Genomic DNA, 19249 nt, shown 5'->3' on the forward strand with positions numbered 1-19249 from the left:
ACAGTTTTACATCCAGGTTTTATAACTGATAAACTAAAAGAAAAAGTCAAGTCAATAATTAGCCTTAAATTAAACAATTTAATTTGTTTTAACTCAATAAAAGCGTTAACACGAAACTAAAATGAAAAATTGTTAAATCGATAACAGGAACGGGATCAAAAAATTCCCTCAACAGAACTGCGAAAGACTGTTCAGAATAATTGATATTTACAATCTAATCAAATAAAAAAAAAGGTGGTTCGTCCTTACCTTGCCTGTTTTGTGGTCGAACCAGATGAGAGCATGGTTTCTGGAAAGCACTTTGCAATCGAATGTGGCGTTATTTTGGGCTGGTCTGCAACGTGCCACCGATCGACCAATTTTGACAGGTTCGTCCAGGTAGACATGGCGTTCCTGAAAAGGGTGCGAATTTGGCCGACAGGTGAAGATGGCTAGTGCTGAAGGCATATGGGACTGGTGACGAGTCTCAGTCAAAGTCAAGAGGGGAAACTCGCCTTGATCCACTTCCTGATCCAGAGCGACAATGTCCGTTCAAAATATATTAGAAATGTAAAACAACCTGCTTTTATATATAAGTGAGAATATTTACACACAACATCCGCAAGCTCTTTCTGTACAAAATGAGAGATTCATCTTTCATCCGCTAACACACCCATCTCAATAAATCAGAAATAACTCGACGCATCTTCTGTCCTTGCCTGAAGATCTGTCCGTTGAGATTAGTCCATTAGGTCGGTGCTTATATACCGTCATCTAGCTTTTACAACGGTAAAAAAAATGAAGACTTATCAGTCTCAGACACTTAAGGACACGGGCACCTGACTTAGATAAAATCGTCGGTGTGCAATCAGAATTAGTGCTTTTTTTTGTCCCTCTTAGCCCGACAAGGTTATCGCCGAATTTGAGTCGGACACATTAAAAGCTGGTCTTACAGTAATAACTCGCACATCGCAAGTCCTCTTGTGGGCAAGGTGTTGGGGGTGGGGGGGGGGGGGGGGGGGAGGCCCTCGACAGTTACTGCGGAAAAAAAGAAATGGAACCGCCACTTTATCTTCTCAAAAGCACGTCCTGTCAGAGCCAAAGGAAGCAGAGTTAACAACTAGGCCTGAGGCCTGACTGAATCCTGATCACGGAGTCCAAAGTCGTGAACTTATGACCCGAAATCAAAACAAATCCTTTCGATCAAAGACCACGATTCAAGGAGCTCCCGATCCACAGCTGAAGGAAGCCACCCCCCCCCCCCTTTGATAAACAACTGATGCTGAAGTAGACAAGCTCGTTCGACACCTGCAGCCGTTACTGTTGTGGGACGAAATAGGAACTATTCTTCGCCTGTGCTTTTGCCCTCCACCGAACCCAAGCTTGTAACACGTCCCCCACAAGTCACTGAAGCCGCCATAGCTTCACCGCATAGGCAATAGCTTGACAGCGGAAGCACCGGCCGCCGTTAATTGACAAGCAACATAACCAATAGCGGCCAAGACAGTAGGCCGCGGACAGCCAATTGAGGTGTGCGCTGGGCGGGCAGCTGAGACAGCCGGTGGGTGTGTTGGGCGGTTGATTGACGCGGAAAATGAACCAAACATAAACAGGTGGGAAACGTGAGCCGTCCAGATTTAGCCAGACAGGCGGAACAGCGACCCGATCCAACCAAAGGTACCGGGTAAATCGGCCGGGAAAATCGGAATAATCGCGGCAATTTTACCGAGATTCAAGTGCATGTTGTCACCGTCATTAATTCTTTCACTGTTGTTAATTAAATTCACTTTTATGTATCACCATCGCTTCATCATGTGTGTCACAAATCTGATAAAGGGTGAAATCATTTCAAAAACTGGCAGTTGGGGAAACCTCAACTCCGTCAAACAAATCCAGGGCGTTTGGTTGACGTAACACGCAGCCGGTTACATCATCACGTCGCCGCCAAAAGCGAGTTAACGTCGTCCCCTCGGTCTGGGTAGTGTTGAGCGGAAAACATGGCTTTTCAAGCTCTGACAGGTGACTGTGATGATCTGGAGGCGTTGTTACAGAGGGTCATTCCCGACAAGGATTACCTGTGTAGTCCTGACAGGTCGCCATCACTGCCATGGGACGGGTTCGCTGCCTGGGTTCACTGTATCTGCGTGGTCGGGTTCGACCTGGAGCTGGGGCAGGCTGTCGAAGTGAGTTTCTGTAAATCCCAGAAATTGTAAATATATGTGTGTTTTAAGGAGAAGAAAGAGGTAATTACTTGCAGTAGGAAGTTGGTATTGGTCGTTGGCGATCAATGGGAATTGCATTTTTAACTTTTGCTTTTGTTTCGATGCGAAGGCCACCGTGTGTCTTGCAACGGAGCCGACGCTGTTCTTTGTGCCACCAAAAGTCAAGGCCATTTCTAAAATAATGCAACTAATTGTCTGTATTTACAATCTTAAATGTTTTGAAGTCAGTTTTTTTGCTATGTGAATCCATAGTGCAACGTTTGTAGATGTGTATCTATCGGAGCGGTTAATTTCGAAACAATTTTAATGAGAAGCGAAACGTATACCCAGTGCCCATTTTCATACTTAACGTGTCAGAAGCAATATCAAAAAGAGCTCCTGAGATAATGGGAACTTCAGATGCTGGAGAATCCGGGGATAACTAATTGTGGAGCTGGATGAACACAGTAAGCCAAGCAGCATCTTAGGAGTACAGAAGCTAAGATGCTGCTTGGCCTGCTGTGTTCATCCAGCTCCATACTTAGTTATCTCCAAAAAGAGCTTTCTGTTTGGTTTAATTAGCCGCTGTGCATAATAATTCTTCCTAAACTGAGATATTTGAGATGGCTGCATTGAAGTGCATAACTTTTAAATTTGATCAGTAGAATGTGTAAAATCTAATCAACGAAAATTTGCTAATTCCAAAAGCACATTGTTTTGAATCTTGAGCAATACAATAGCGCACAAGACATCAACATTTGAAATGTTAAGCCACTTTGTTTTCTTTAATATTAACATAATGAAGAATATTGAAAACTTTTATTTTGTGACTGCTTGGACAAAAAAATCAATTTCGAGTTAACTCTGTTGAGATTTTTAAAGACCTTATTACATTCTATGATCTGACTATAATTAGATGTATTATTCCAACACATTGTAGCCAAAAATGTCACTGTCATCATGTGCTCTGTTTTTCTATTTGAGAAGTCCTCATGAAGCATCGCTTCAATTTCTCTGCATCTGCTTTATTTTGAATCAGTTACACAACATCTGCGATCAACAGCCTGAAGAAGCCTTTTTTGAAAGAAAACAGTTAGTGTCTAAAGAGTTGCAATGTTACTAAATAACAAAAAGCAAGATAAGATTTTTCAATTGAAATGACACACTAACGACTCGTTTTCACATGTTAATTGTATTTTTAGAAAATGTAATTTTAATGCTAATAATATTTTTTAAATGCTGTTTAAAATAACAAGCTATTTTAATTACCATCATTTGCATTTACTGTGCAAGCTGTAAATGAGTCCTTAATGAGTATTGGATGGACGTATTCCCTATATTCAAGAGGGCACCGTGATGCCCAAAGATACTCCGGGCTGGGAGTGGAACTTGGAGAAGCATTTGCTATAATGTTTCAGTTTTCTTTAGGCATGTGTGGTGCCAGAGGCCTTGAGAACTGCAAACATTACGAATGTTCAAAAATGATGTGAAGACATGCCAAACAACTGTAGGTGATTTTGCTGTACTTTAGATGGCTGCTTTGTGATGCCAAATGATGGCTACAGAATGGGTTCAGTTTCACCATGATGGTGGCAAATTCTTGATCTTGAATCTGGTGTGAGATGGGGGTGACCCTTGGGTAAAACCAACCACCAGCCTCTTTCTCATGAGACAGCAGTGTATGGTGTTGTGGGACTATGGCAACTTTCAATTTGATGGGGAAGACTGTAGAATGAATAATTGAAGGAAAAAGCTTTCATAAAGGATAATAAAATCATGAGGGGCATAGGTAGAGTGAATAGCAAAGGTCTTTCTCCCAGGTTGGTGGAGTCCAAACCTGGAGGATGCAGGTTTAAGGTGAGAAAGGGAAAGCTACAAAGGCCTGAGGGGTACGTTTCCATGCAGAGGGTGGAATGAGCTGCCAGAGGCAGGTACTATTACAAAATTTAAAAAGCATCTGGATAGTTATATAAATAGGAAGAATTTAGAGGGATATGGGCCAAATGCTAGCAGTTGGGACTAGGTCGAATTGGGATGTCTGGTCCTCGTAAATAACTTGGACCAAAGGGTCTGTTTCCATGCTCTGTGACACTAAGTGACTTTACTTGGGCAAATGTACTGAATAAATATATTTAATGTGAATTTCCTGAGGTAAAATCCTGTTTAACCAACTTGTTAGATGCTTTCAAGATTTAAGAGAGTTGATGATGATGGCAAGGCAATTACTGTGTATTACATGGACTTTGGAAGGCTTTTGGTATAGTGCAGTGCAACAGAGTTCTAACCCAAGTTATAGCTCATGGAATAAATCAGAAACCAGTAACATGGATAAGATATGGCTGAGTAACAACAAATCAAGAGAAAGATCAGAACGCATAGGATTGGAAGTAAGCCATCAAATCTATTTTGCCATTCAACAAGGTCATGATTAATTTGATAATCCTGAACTCTCCTTCCATGCCCCATAACCCATGATTTCCCTCAATGATTAGAAATCTGTCTACCTCAGGCTTGAATATACTTGATAGTGCAGCCTTGACAGCTTTTTTTATGGTGAAGAATTCTACAGACTCACATTATGAATGTGATTGCATGATGGCTATTAAACATCACAGACACACAATAAGGTATAATATAGTAATTATTTCTTCGTTTGCAATAAATATCTTCTGTGCTGCAATGGCTCTGAATGTCTGTGGATACTTCAATCCACTTAAACAGATATATTTTTGAAAATTCATTCCTGGGATGTGAGCGTCCTAGTTTTGGGCCAACATTTATTACCCATCCCTAGGTGCCCTGGAGAAGCTGATAGTGAGCTGCATTCTTGGACTGCCGCAGCCCATTTCATTCAGTAAGATCTAGAATGCCATTTGGTGTGAATTCCTATATTTTGACCAGCAACAGTTGAAGGAACATCCATATGATTCCGAAATAGTGTGGTGAGTTTGAAGTATATCACCATACCTTAAGTGTTAGTGGGATAAAACCCCTAATGGCATTGTGCCCAAATACTGGCCTACCAGTGCTTGCCCTGTTCATACATGCTGTAAGCCCACTGACTACAGTTTTTATTGGCTAATGAATACATAGCATAATGTAAATGCTGTCAGAAATGTCCTGGACAGCTATAAGCATAATGAACATAGGTGCTGTTAATTCAGTACTAACTACAGAAGCCACATCACTATTTCAACTTAACACATTCTATCTGCTATTAGAAGCACAACTTGTATTGTGGAGCCAGGCTACATAACAGTATTTATTGTACAGTGCACTGCCATGTAGCCTTCCTTTTAGATACGTTATAATAAGGTAAAGTATTTCATAGTGGGAAAGGTGACAGCCGAGTTGTATAATCCCTGGACTGTTAATCCAGAGATCCAAGTATGCTCTGTGGACCTGGGTTTGAATCCTGCTTTGACAGATGGTCGAATTCAATACAAAATATGGAATTAAGAGTTTTTAGTAATGACTATGAATTGATTGTCAGAGAAACGCATTTGCTTCACTAATATCCTTTAGGAAAGGAAACAGCCATCCTTATGTCGCCTGGCCTACATGTGACTCCAGACCCACAACAGTGTGGTTCCCTTGACTGCCCTCTGGGCAATGAGGGATGGGCAATATCTGCTGGTGTAGCCAGTAATGCCCTCATCCTGTGAATGGAAAAAAAAATTTGCTTCATTTTACTATTTCCAGGAGGAAGGTATTGGAACTATTAATACTTATTCTTAATATCAGAAAATTGTTCTTCACTTTCAAAATATGCATTTTTAATGAAGTAACATATTTCGACCTGTTTTACCAATAGAGTTGTAGCATGTCTTGTAAAAACATTAATATTACTTCCACAATGTGTTACTTTTTATAGGTCATATATCCTCCTCATGCAAAGCTATCAGACAAAGAGGTTAGTATAAATGGTGATGTAAATTGTCTTTTTTATTTATTTTGAACAGTTGCAGTTATATCATCCAAGTCTATTTCTTTGTTTTTCAGAAAACAAGTATTTGTTATTTATCGTTTCCAGACTCTAATTCAGGTAATTTGTCCGTTGCTGTATTTATTAAATCTGCTTGTGTTCGACTGACAAGTAGACTGTTAACTGCTACCGATGAAGTTATGATTATTGCACTTGTTTGAGAGGAAATGAGAGAGGTTCCAGTGAGAACAGAAAAATGAGCAGAGAAAACAGGGGTATTTAGTAAATACTTTAAGCTAATGTTGGAAATGAGATGAATTCTGAAGTGGTTGAGAGTGGAAAGATTATATTTACCAAGAACATTTTATGTAATTTAGTTAAACTAAAAAAAGATGTTGGTGCAGATTTTAGGGTCATCATGTCAGTGAAACAACAGCTAGTACTCTCTCTTCTCTTTTTCTATTACCACCCCAGCTAGTCTCAGCCTCCCTAACCATTCCTCCCACCTCCTAGCCCCAACCCCATCCCCTACCCACTAACCTCATTCCCCCCCCACCCCGCCGACCTATCCGTCCTCACTGGAATGACCTATCCCCTCCCTGACTCCCCACCTACATTCACCTTCACTGGCTTTAACCATGCCTGTTTGACCTGTTTGTCTCCTCTCCACCTATCTTCTCCTTTATCCATCTTCTTTCCACCTTTCCCCTGTCTCCCTATTTATTTCAGAATCCCCTTCTCCTCCCCCATTTCTGAAGAAGGGTCCTGACCCAAAATGTCAAGCTTTCCTGCTCCTCTGATGCTGCTTGGCCTGCTGTTTTCATCCAGCGTCACACTGTGTTATCTCTAGTATTCTCTGCTCATTGCCTTGTGAAATTGATAGTGAGTTCTGTGGTGCAGTTGAACTTGAGAATCCAAAAATTTCTGTTTACCAAGTTGCTGTTCCTCCAGAGGATATTAGACCCTGATGAGGCTGCAACTGGAGTATTTTTGTGCAGTTCTGGTCATCATACTACAGGAAGGACGGAGAATGTAGAGAATTGAAATATTGCCAGGGCTGGAGAATTGTAGCCATGTGTAGAGATTGGAGAGGTTGTGGTTGCTTTCCTTGGAAAAGAGAAGGGTCGGGGTGATATGATTGAGGGATATAAAACACCAAGGGGTTCAGATAAGTTCCTTCTGTCTACTGTATTACATTTTGCAGAGTTCAAAAACCAGAGATCGCATATTAAAACTAAGTGGCAGACAAAATAGAGGGGATGTGAGGAAAATCATTCTTACGTATAGGGTGATGGGCAAGGAACTAAGCAGGGAAAAGATCATTGGATCAAGGTTTCAAGAAGCACCGGATATGGAATCAGTGAAGACACAAAAGAGAAACTAGGTTGTAATCCACATTCAGAGCTCTAATGGATAGCGCAACCTCATTGATAAGACATGTCTATGAGCTCCTTGTACTTGTTGATGGGGTTGGAGCGTAAGAAGAGATGGGTCTGAGGAAAGTAATGAATAATTGGGCGGCACGGTGGCTCAGTGGTTAGCACTGCAACCTCACAGTGCCAGGGACCCAGGTTCGATTCCAGCCTCGGGTAACAGTCTGTGCGGAGTTTGTACATTCTCCCCGTGTCTGCGTGGGTTTCCTCTGGGTGCTCGGGTTTCTTCCCACAGTCCAAAGATGTGCATGCTAGGAGGATTGGCCATGCTAAATTGCTTGTAGTGTTCAGGGGTGTGTGGGTTATAGGGGGATGGGTCTGGGTGGGATGCTTCAAGGGGCGGTGTGTACTTGTTGGGCTGAAGAACCTGTTTCCACACTGTAGGGAATCTAATCTAAAATCTAATCCAAACACATTCTGAATTAAGAAAATCTGCCTCCTATACGTTGTAATTTTATTGTTCAAAATTCTCAAAAATGTTATGGTAGAGATAGAACTTAGATGCTAAAACCACACTAATGTAATATGTAGATTACTAATATAGGTGAGAGTCCATGATGTTAGGGGCAGTGGACTAATATGGATATAGAATTGGGTAACTGATAGAAAACATGGGGATATGGGGGTCTTTTTCAAGATGGCAGTTGGTGATTAGTGGAATTCCACAAGGGTACACGTTGGGACTATAACAATTGATGCTCTACGTTAATGATCGAGACAAGGGAACTGAAGGCATTGTTGTTGTTATTTGGCAGGTGACACAAAGAGAGTGTGAGGAGCAGGTAGAGTTGAGGAAGCAGGGAGGCTGAATAGGGACTTACACAGGCTAGGATAGTAGGCAAAGAAGTGACAAATTAAATACACTGGGGAAAGTATAAGGTTATGTCTTTCTGTAGAAAGACTAGTGCCATAGACTATTTGCTAAATGGGGACAGGCTTTGTTAATCTGAAGCACAAAGGGACTTGGGAGTCCTCGTTCTGGATCCTCTTAAAGTTAACATGCAAGTTCACTTGGAATAAGGAATAAAAATGCAATGTTAGCATTACTATGAGAGGGCTAGAATACAAGGCTAAGGATGTGCTGCTGAGGCTGTATAAGGCCCTGATCAGACTGGATATGATGATATTTCCACTAGTAGGAGAGTTAGGACATCAGGATGCAGTCTTGGAGTGAAGGGATTGACTCTTTAGAACCAAAATGAGGAGCAATTTCTTCAGTTAGAGGGTGGTGAAATTCGTTGCTGCAGGCAGCGGACTTTAAGTCATTCAGCATGTTTAATAGTGTGATTTGTTCTTGATTGATAAGAGGATCGCGGATTATGGGGAGCAGACAGGAGAATGGGGTTGAGAAGCTCAGTCATGATTGAATGGCGCAGTAAAATTGGTGGGGCCAAATGGCCTAATTCTTATTGGATAGTTAAGAAGGCATATGGGACACTTGGCTTTGTCAGTTGAGGCATTGATTATAAGAATAGGGAGATAATGTTAGAGCTGTACAGGACTTTGGTAGACCACTTGGGTACTGTGTAGCTCTGGCCACCATTCTGTAGAAAGGATGTGATTGTACTGAAAAGAGTGCCAAGAAAATTAACAGGATGTTGCCTGGGATGGAACATCTAAGCTACAAAGAGAGACTGGATAATCTTGGGTTGTTTTCTTTGTAGCAGAGAAAGCTCGACAGAGACCTCATTTGAGGTGTAAAAGATTATGAAGGGCATGGCCATGGAGGATAGAAAGCAGATGTTCCCCTTAATTGAAGATTCAGTAACAAGGGAATATAATTTTAAAGTGAAAGGTAGAAGGTTTAGCGGGGACTTGATGAAGCATTGTTTCATCCAACGAGTGATAGGGATCCAGAATGCACTGCTTGGCAGTATAATTGTGGCAGGTACCCTTGCAATCTTTGGATGAGGTCTGGAAGTGTCATAACATTCAAGACTATGGGCCTGGCTTAACAGTGGGACTAGTGTAGATTTAGGATACTTTTAGCAGTACATATTTGAAGTGCTGAAGGGTTCCTTCTGTATTGTATGATTCTATGAATAGATGTTGGCAAAGTTTGCAGATGACACCAAGGGAAAATATATAGTTCTGCGAAATAGCAAGTGAAATTGCGAATGGACATCAAACTTATAAGGAATTCAGTTGAAATGAAATTACCTACTAGTATGTGCGCACTGATGCATTTTGATTTTTAAAAACAAATAATTGGACTCTAAAAGTGCTGCGTCAGTGCAGAGGAGTCTGGGTGTACAGGTTTGCAGAATATTAGAAGCAACACTTCAGATTTATAAGGCTGCAAGTAAAGCAATGCAGTTTAGTTTTAGCCCAAGAGTTAATATGAAGGCCAAGAGATAATGATGAGCCTATGTTAATCCTAACAAGTCCTTAAAGTTCTGTTGTACATTATTGAGCTTCACACAAAGAGGAATATTGAGGCTCGAGAGGTCGTGCGACAGTTGCAACACATGTCTGGAATGAAGAATTACTAAAATGATGAAACACTTAAAAATAATTTCTTTTCTTTTGAAACAACACAATCGGTAGGACAATTTGATAGAATTTACCATTGCTGCAAGGTGTTTCCAGTCGTGGAGGGATTAGACCATGGGACAATATTTGAAGCAGGAGAATTTGAAACTTCACTGCTCAGGTCGATGGTTAGTGTCAACATTACATCATGCAGTGTAAACTCTAACTTGAACTGGTGTCATTTTGTGTTGTAATTGACTTTTATGTAACCACGTAATCACTAGCTAATCTGTCTGTCCTGACTTTTCTGCGATTTATTGCCTGTTTCCCACTTTTGTATATGATAGCTTTGTATCATTTGTAATCATTTACAACAAGAACCTATCACTTGTCTTTTTCTCCTATTTACTGTTATGTAAATACTGATTTAGAGTTATTCGCATTGAACTTCTCTGGTTCTGCCCTTAGCTCAGTGAATGGCGGTGGCGGTGGGGGGGGAGGAGCGGAAATAGTGTTTAAAAACACGTGCAAGTTGGATGGGGACTTTTCCAGGACTGGAGGATTTGAGTTATAAGGAGAGGTTGGATAGGCTGGGACTTTTCCCACTGGAGTGTAGTAGGTTGAGAAGTGACCTTTTATAGAGGTTGATAAAATCATGTGGGGCATAGATAAGGTGAATAGCAAAAGTCTTTTCCGTAGGGTTGGGGTATTCAAAACTAGAGCGCATAATTTTAAGGTGATAGGAGAAAGTTTTTAAAAAGGACCTGAGGGTTAACATTTTCCACACAGAAGGTGGTTCAATGTGGAGTGAATTGCCAGAGGAAGTAGTAGATGCAGATACAGTTACAGCATTTAAAAGACATACGGACAGATACATAAATGGAAAAGGTTTAGAGGGATATGGGCCAAATGCAGGTAAATAGAATTAGTTTAGTTTGGGGAAACTTACTTGGCTTGGTCGAGTTAGATCAAAGAGTCTGTTTCATGTTGTATGACCTGACTCTCTCAGTTTGTGTTGCAGCGTAGAAGTTTCTTGTTGGCTTTGTCATTGAATCATATAGCACAAGTTTGTGCCATAATCCTGTTTTGACAGTTATAGCGTCATAGAATTTTACGATACAGAAGGAGGCCATTTGACCCATTTTCTCATTTTTTAACCATGCTATGTGAGAGAAGAATAAACAATTTTACTATTTAGGATAGTAAATTAGATGTTTGATATACATTTGTCTAATACTTGACCAGAAGTAATGCCTTGTATGGGGAACCTATAAAGAGAAAAGGAGTATCTGAATACAATTGTAAGTATATGCATTGAATAAGATAATTTTTCTGGCTGCAGCAGAATTCTGAGTGTGTAGAAGATTTTTTCATAAGTCTGTTTGCTTTAGGTAAGAGAAAATAGAATTTTTTTAAAACAAGTTCCCTATTAACTAAATTGAAGATGATGCGCAGTGTTTGAAAATATCTTGTGAAATGTCATCCCATTTTCTACAATTAAACAATTTAAAATAAACTAATATTTTGAAATCGGGTTTTAGTTAAAGAATAGGCTATACTTCAATAAAAATAATAAGATATACAATTATCTTCACTAAGATTCAAGATAAGTATGACTTAAAATCTGCCATTCTCGAGGATGTGCAACTAAAGAGAACAAGTTTTTTCTAGTGATAATGGGAACTGCAGATGCTGGAGAATCCAAGATAATAAAATGTGAGGTTGGATGAACACAGCAGGCCCAGCAGCATCTCAGGAGCACAAAAGCTGACGTTTCGGGTCTAGACCCTTCATCTAAACTGGTTACCATTTGTTAAGAGTTTCCATGTTTAGCATCTTTTTGAATGTCATTTTGATTATAAATGAAGAACTGAAGTCTCAGACAAATTTGGGACATGGCAATAATCATATCTCGACTTGCTTTCAAATAACTTAGAATGACTTATAGGGACATTGTGGAAACTTCTTAAGATTTATTACAACGAGTAAATCCTCTTGCAGTCACAAGCGATCTTGGAAAGCTCAGCAGGTCTGGCAGCATCTGTGGAGAGTAAACAGAGTTAATGTTTTGGGTTCAGTGACCCTCCTTCTCTCCAGATACTGCCAGACTTGCTGAGTTTTTCAAAAATTTTTGTTTTTGTTTCAGATATTCAGTATTCTGAGTTCTTTGTTTGTTTTTCCTTGTTTGAGAAATGTTTTTCCACTTCTCCATAGTCATTGTCAAAATCTTTGAATTTCCTACCTATCTGTGGATCTACCTGCACTGAACTGACTGCAGCTTTTCAAGAAGATGCCTCTTCACTACCTTCTAAAGGACAATTAGAGATAAGATGAATGCTGGCTTTGCCAATTTTGATCTTATCCCTTGAATGCACTTTTTGTTTAAAAAACAAAAGGTGAAGGGATTACCAATCTAAACTGTATTGCCAGGAAGGTAAAGACCATAACTTGGAGGGGGGAAATCCGATCAAGTATTTTTAATTTTGCTAGTTTTTCTTAGCACCTTGAAGTTAATTACAAGAAACATAGTAAGTTTAAAAACGAAACAAAACAAACCAAAGAACAGAGAGTGCTGGAAATCAGAAACAAAAAATAGAAATTGCTGGAAAAACTCTCAGGTGTGTTTTCTGCAGCATCTGTGGAGAGAAAGCAGAGTAGATGTTTTAGGTCCAGTGAGGTCCTGAAGAGTCAGGGACCTGGAAAATTAACTCTGTTTCTGCTCCACAAATACTGCCAAACCTACTGAGCTTTTCCAACACTTTCTGATGTTGTTTATAAGACCCTAGCATCAAGACATAGAAATATTTTTTTCTTTTAAACAGGAGAGTGTTTAAGTGAATAGATAATAAAATGTGAGGCTGGATGAACACAGCAGGCCAAGCAGCATCTCAGGAGCACAAAAGCTGACGTTTCGGGCCTAGACCCTTCATCAGAGATGGGGATGGGGGGAGGGAACTGGAATAAATAGGGAGAGAGGGGGAGGCGGACCGAAGATGGAGAGTAAAGAAGATAGGTGGAGAGGGTGTAGGTGGGGAGGTAGGGAGGGGATAGGTCAGTCCAGGGAAGACGGACAGGTCAAGGAGGTGGGATGAGGTTAGTAGGTAGCTGGGGGTGCGGCTTGGGGTGGGAGGAAGGGATGGGTGAGAGGAAGAACCGGTTAGGGAGGCAGAGACAGGTTGGACTGGTTTTGGGATGCAGTGGGTGGGGGGGAAGAGCTGGGCTGGTTGTGTGGTGCAGTGGGGGGAGGGGATGAACTGGGCTGGTTTAGGGATGCAGTGGGGGAAGGGGAGATTTTGAAACTGGTGAAGTCCACATTGATACCATATGGCTGCAGGGTTCCCAGGCGGAATATGAGTTGCTGTTCCTGCAACCTTCGGGTGGCATCATTGTGGCAGTGCAGGAGGCCCATGATGGACATGTCATCAAGAGAATGGGAGGGGGAGTGGAAATGGTTTGCGACTGGGAGGTGCAGTTGTTTGTTGCGAACTGAGCGGAGGTGTTCTGCAAAGCGGTCCCCAAGCCTCCGTTTGGTTTCCCCAATGTAGAGGAAGCCGCACCGGGTACAGTGGATGCAGTATACCACATTGGCAGATGTGCAGGTGAACCTCTGCTTAATGTGGAATGTCATCTTGGGGCCTGGGATGGGGGTGAGGGAGGAGGTGTGGGGACAAGTGTAGCATTTCCTGCGGTTGCAGGGGAAGGTGCCGGGTGTGGTGGGGTTGGAGGGCAGTGTGGAGCGAACAAGGGAGTCACGGAGAGAGTGGTCTCTCCGGAAAGCAGACAGGGGAGGGGATGGAAAAATGTCTTGGGTGGTGGGGTCGGATTGTAAATGGCGGAAGTGTCGGAGGATAATGCGTTGTATCCGGAGGTTGGTAGGGTGGTGTGTGAGAACGAGGGGGATCCTCTTGGGGCGGTTGTGGCGGGGGCGGGGTGTGAGGGATGTGTCGCGGGAGATGCGGGAGACGCGGTCAAGGGCGTTCTCAATCACCGTGGGGGGAAAGTTGCGGTCCTTAAAGAAGTGTTTTTTGGCTGAGTGGGTGCATGTCAAGAAATGGTATGTTGTTGAGTCATGCAGACTGGAAATTCCCAAGTTCCACAGTTGTTCCTTGCTGACTTAACAGATATATGTCCGGTAGCAAATTAGTGAAATGCATCTTAACTTCACCTCTCGAGTGGTGAGGGGAAAAACAGCAACTATTTCTGTCCAATGCCTGGTGCACCCAGCTGGAAAGGATGGATGTTAGTTGAACTTGTAATGAAACAAAATTGAAATGATATTTTTAAAAAAAGAACAGTTGACATGATATCTGACTTCATAGATGATCATTGAATACAGGAATTTTGATTTTGAATTTTGGTGCATGTAAAAAGTTTATCCAGATATTAGTCGATATCTTGAAGAGAAGGGCAAGAATATTCCGATGAGACTCTGAGTGTTAAATTTCCTATAAAGATTTTCAGAAAAAGCTTTTTTTTCATCAGTTTATTTGGAACCAGATCCCTCTGTTATGAGGAGATGTGAGCTTTGGGACTTAAACGTTAATTAGAACATAGAACATAGAAAAGTACAGCACAGTACAGGCCCTTCGGCCCACAATGTTGCGCCGTGGAATAATCCTAATCCAAAAATAAAATAACCTAACCTACATTCCCCTCAATTCACTGCTGTCCATGTGCATGTCCAGCAGTCGCCACATCCACCGTTCGGCCCTCGTCAACCCGTCTCGTGACCTCCTCAAAGAACTCAATAAGGTTTGTAAGGCATGACCTGCCCCTCACAAAGCCATGCTGACTCCCTTTAATCACGCTATGCTTTTCCAAATAGTCATAAATCCTATCCCTCAGAATTCTTTCCAAAGCCTTGCAGACCACAGATGCAATCTTCCGGTATGACTCCCATGGAGAGTGCGGAAGCAAAGATCTTTGCCAGCGGCTTAGCAACCTCCTTTTTCGCTTCCCGGAGCAACCTAGGATAAATCTGGTCTGGCCCTGGGGACTTATCAATCTTAATGTTTGCCAAAATTTCCAGCACATCAACTTCCTCAATCTCAATCTGTCCAAGTCTGTTTTCCTGCTCCTCAAAGTTCTCATTCACAACAAGGTCCCTTTCCTTTGTGAAAACTGCAGCAAAAAAACTTATTTAGGGCTTCCCCTATCTGCTCAGACTCCACACACAAGTTCCCTACGCTGTCCCTGATAGGCCCTACCTTCTCCCTGATCATTCTCTTATTCCTCGCGTTTGAGTAAAATGCCTTCGGGTTCTCCCTAATCCTTCCTGCCAAGCCTTTTTGTGCCCCGTCCTGGCCCTCCTCAGTCCACTTTCGAGCTCCTTCCGAGCAAGCCTGTAATTCTCTAAAGCTGTGCTAGACCCTTGCTTCCTCCACCTTACGTAAGCTGCCTTTTTCTTTTTGACGAGAAGCACATCTGTTCCCATCATACAAGGCACCTTAATCTTACCCGTTCTTACCCGTCTCAGAGTACCAAATTTATGCATCACTCGCAACAACTGCTCTTTAAACAGTCTCCACATGTCTGTTGTGCCCCTTCTGTGGAACAATTGCTCCCAATCTGTACTTCCTAACTCCTGCCTGATAGCGTCATAGTTTCCTTTTTCCCAGTTAAATATCTTTCCCCGGTTACTGCTCCTTTCCCTTTCTATGGCTATGGTAGATGTGCTTAAAAATAATTTAGGATGGCAAAAAGGAGCCAAAAAATCTCCTTGGCAGACTGGATTAAGGAAATCCGCAAGACATTTTACAAGTATATTAAGAGCAAGAGGGGGGAAATGTGAGCCTATTTGAGACCAAATGGGCAAACTATGCTTGAAAACAGAGGATGCAGGTGCAGTTAGAATCTATCTGCAGTACCTTCTACACTAGGAGGACACAGAAAGTTAGTCTGCTCCTCTGTGATCTTGGCTGTGGTGTCTGGGTCATGCTGGTCTTCTTCCATCTTCTCGCCTCCTGTGCGATAGATAATAATTGACTCTGGTCTTGGCTCTTTCTTCTTTTTCTTCTTCCGCTCCATGGTAGCTTCACCTTCCTTTTCAAATATCCCAGTCATGTGCACACATTTGTGTGGCAAACTTTGGTGGGTCCCATGAGCTGTTTGCTCCACACTGATGTTGTTTTGAGGCATCTTGGTGTAAACTTCAGTTGTTAAGTCACATTATAGACAAGGCATTATTGCTTCCCATAATGATGTCACAACCTGGCTTGCACATGCTTTAGGCCTCCTGTGTTAAAACAGACAACCTATACAGCAATTACTGAGAAATGAAAAACAATGTGACAAACATACCTAATTGAGGTATACAAGATAATGAGAGGCATAGATAGAGTTGATAGCCAGAGACTATTTCCCAGGGCAGAAATGGCTAGCACGAGGGGTCATAGTTTTAAGCTGGTTGGTGGAAAGTATAGAGGGGATGTCAGAGGCGGGTTCTTTACGCAGAGAGTTGTGGGAGCATGGAATGCGTTGCCAGCAGCAGTTGTGGAAGCAAGGTCATTGGGGTCATTTAAGAGACTGCTGGACATGTATATGGTCACAGAAATTTGAGGGTGCATACATGAGGATCAATGGTCGGCACAACATTGTGGGCTGAAGGGCCTGTTCTGTGCTGTACTGTTCTATGTTCTATGTTCTATGTTCTATGTTAAGAAATCATAGCATCCTCACAGTATGGAAAGAGGCCATTTGGCCCATCAAGTCCACTCCAACCCTCTAAACAGCATCCCACCCAGACCCAGTAACCTTGCATTTACCATAGTTAACCTACCTGGTCTATACATCTCTGGCCACTATGGACAACTTACTGTGGCCAATCCACATTACCTGAACATTTAGACTGTGGGAGGAAATCCATGCAGTCATGAGAATGTGCAAACTTCACGCAGTCACCCTGGGCTGGAATTGAACCCAGGCCCCTGGCGCTATGAGAAACTAATATTTCTTCATTTCCACTTTGCACCAAGTAGTTTCGGGGTAGTCGGGGGGGGAGGTGGTGGGGCAGATTCAAGAGGGAGCGGGGAGGGGAGGGAGATGGGGAGGCAGGAAGGAGAGGGAGAGAGGGCAGGTCCGAATAGAGGGAGGGAGGGCGAGTGGGCCGGGGGGAAGAGGGGCGGCAAGGCGATCCCTGCCCTTCCTTCACGCAATCCCCAACCCACTTTCCCCCAAATCCTCCTGCCCCTTCCCCCCGACACCACCTTCCCCGCCCCATTACCCCCGAACCCTGACCCCACCGTCCACGCCCCATTCCCCCCAAACCCCGATCCACCTTCCCCGCCCATTCCTCCGAAATCTACCCCATATTACCCCATCCCCCACCCCTTTCCCGACATCCCCTATCCCCACCTTCGCTCTGCTGATGCTGTAAATCTCCATCTCCCACTTCCCACCTTCCTCCCGATCCCTACCCCACCTCCCCGCCTCCATTGACACCCTTTAACCCACCACCCATCTGCAGATGCTGTCAATTAGAAAGAAAAACAAAAATTGCTGGAACATCTCGGCACGTCTGGCAGCATCTGTTAAGAGAAATCAGAATTAATGTTTTGGAGATAACATGGTTGAAGCTGGATGAACCCAGCAGATCAAGCAGCATCAGAGGAGCAGGAAAGTTGATGTTTCAGGTCAAAACCCTTCTTCAGAAATGGGGGAGGAGGAGGGGATTCTGAAGTAAATAGGGTGTGGGGGAAGCGGATAGAAGATGGATAAAGGAGAAGGCAGGATCAGAGCAGACATGCAGGTCAAAGAGGCGGGGTTAGAGCCAGTGAAGGTGAATGTAGGTGGGGAGTTAGGGAGAGGATAGGTTGTCCAGGGAGGTCAAGGTAAACCTAATTTGCTTGCAACTCCGTGAATGAGGTTACTAAGAAGTTTCTATTCCGAATTAATGTAAAACTAAGTTTTACATTATGCAATAGCATAAGCTAATCTTGCTTTATGACTATAGTAAAGATCAAGTGCTGGTGAAAAGCAAGTAGGTATGGCAGCATTTGTGGAGAGAGAAATAGTTAATACCTGGAGTCCAACATGACTCATCAGAACTTTTTCACTTTATAGCTGGTTGAATTATTGTAGTTTACAAACACTGAGGTTAAAGGTTGTACTGTGAGATCAGTACTTGGATCGTTTACCAAATTAAGTACACTGAGATTTTTATGATAAGTTTTTATGGTATAGAATTGTATATTCTTATGTTTGAAGTTATGAACATGTATTTATAAATGGTTGCCTGCATATTTCTGAATGAAATTGATGTGGCTTCTAGTTCTTATCCAAAAATAACTTTCATTTTTGTTTTCAACAGGCTGTGTATAATTTTAATCATTAACTGGTGCAAAGACATCGTTGAGAGAATCCAGACTTAAATGCATTTGATTGTACTTTTTGATATTTGCCAACGAGACTCTACCGGATATTTCTGCAAAAGTCATATCTTTAACACTTTTTTAAAAGTTTATGTTTTCATAGTAAATTGACTTTTTTTTTACTATCCAATATGACACATGACAGTATGTATGCAGTAGAGGACTTACAAGAAGTAGTGAAAATATGTAGCTCACCATTTTTGGTATACATGTCCAATTTAGCTTCCTATCTGCTGACCGTGTTGCTAGAAGGATGAAAGTAGGTGATTTTAAAAAGGAGGGGATGAAGGATAAACATTTTGAGAGACTCTGGGGATAATCATGTAGGGAAAAGAAGCCATGGATCTAGACGGTGTGGCTGAAATCAAATAGTAAAGCGTGGGAATAAGCGAGACCGAGTGCACAAAATTAGAAAATAGAGGAAAGATGTCTGAGAAATGTGCCATGGTTCACTGTACAAAGGCTGCAGTGAAGTCACAATAATATGCTGCTTCTTTTAGACACCAAATATGTTGTTTTGTTATTTTTGCTAGTTACTTCAGTGCTTTGACACACCTAAACCTGGATAAATTCAAATAGCATTTACTTGTGTTGGCTCAGGATTTAAGCAAAAAAGGAAAGTTTGGGACTACAGAAGGGCTTTAGAATGTTTCATGGAAAAAGGGGAGAGATATTACTTGTGGACAGGAAAAATAATTACACTTTCAGTTAGCAAGGAACTAAGAAGGGAAAAGATCATTGGATCATGGTTTCGAGAAGCACAAGATATGGAATCAGTGAAGACACAAAAGAGAAACTAGGTTGTAATCCACATTCAGAGCTCTAATGGATAGCGCAACCTCATTGATAAGACATGTCTATGAGCTCCTT

At 42.1% G+C, this 19249-nt stretch overlaps 3 protein-coding genes across 26 annotated transcripts in view; 1 reads left to right on the forward strand and 2 right to left on the reverse strand.

Annotated features, from left to right (window-relative positions):
- slmapa (sarcolemma associated protein a) overlaps nt 1-991 on the reverse strand; it is a 293580-nt gene extending 292589 nt beyond the window's left edge. For all 24 annotated transcript variants that reach the window (XM_048548186.2, XM_048548190.2, XM_048548184.2 and 21 more), the window contains exon 1: nt 250-991. In XM_048548186.2, the coding sequence (XP_048404143.1) occupies nt 250-447 (198 nt within the window). In that variant the 5' untranslated portion in view covers nt 448-991. The remainder of the gene's footprint in view (nt 1-249) is intronic.
- A 906-nt stretch (nt 992-1897) lies between these two features.
- dennd6aa (DENN/MADD domain containing 6Aa) overlaps nt 1898-19249 on the forward strand; it is a 94411-nt gene continuing 77059 nt past the window's right edge. Inside the window, exons 1-3 of the mRNA XM_059649955.1 lie at nt 1898-2162; nt 6055-6093; nt 6183-6225. Coding sequence (XP_059505938.1) covers nt 1977-2162; nt 6055-6093; nt 6183-6225 — 268 coding nt within the window. The 5' untranslated portion in view covers nt 1898-1976. The remainder of the gene's footprint in view (nt 2163-6054; nt 6094-6182; nt 6226-19249) is intronic.
- LOC125460576 (transmembrane protein 169-like) lies at nt 3203-16235 on the reverse strand. The gene is made up of 2 exons (XM_048548191.2): nt 15878-16235; nt 3203-3254 (listed from the first exon to the last, which is right to left on the reverse strand). Exons 1-2 carry the CDS (start codon nt 16146-16148, stop codon nt 3220-3222), a joined length of 306 nt encoding a protein of 101 aa, XP_048404148.1. The 5' UTR covers nt 16149-16235; the 3' UTR covers nt 3203-3219.

The sequence above is a fragment of the Stegostoma tigrinum genome, chromosome 11, assembly GCF_030684315.1.
Source record: "Stegostoma tigrinum isolate sSteTig4 chromosome 11, sSteTig4.hap1, whole genome shotgun sequence".
Lineage (NCBI taxonomy): Eukaryota > Metazoa > Chordata > Chondrichthyes > Orectolobiformes > Stegostomatidae > Stegostoma > Stegostoma tigrinum.

Excerpts from the sequence above, each read along its gene's own strand:
- LOC125460576 (XM_048548191.2), bottom strand. The coding sequence starts at position 16,148 with ATGCCTCAAAACAACATCAGTGTGGAGCAAACAGCTCATGGGACCCAC. Across the intron at positions 3,255-15,877 it reads GTGTCCTCCTAGTGTAGAAG|GCTTCTTCAGGCTGTTGATC; the intron begins GTACTGCAGATA and ends CTTTCAAAAAAG.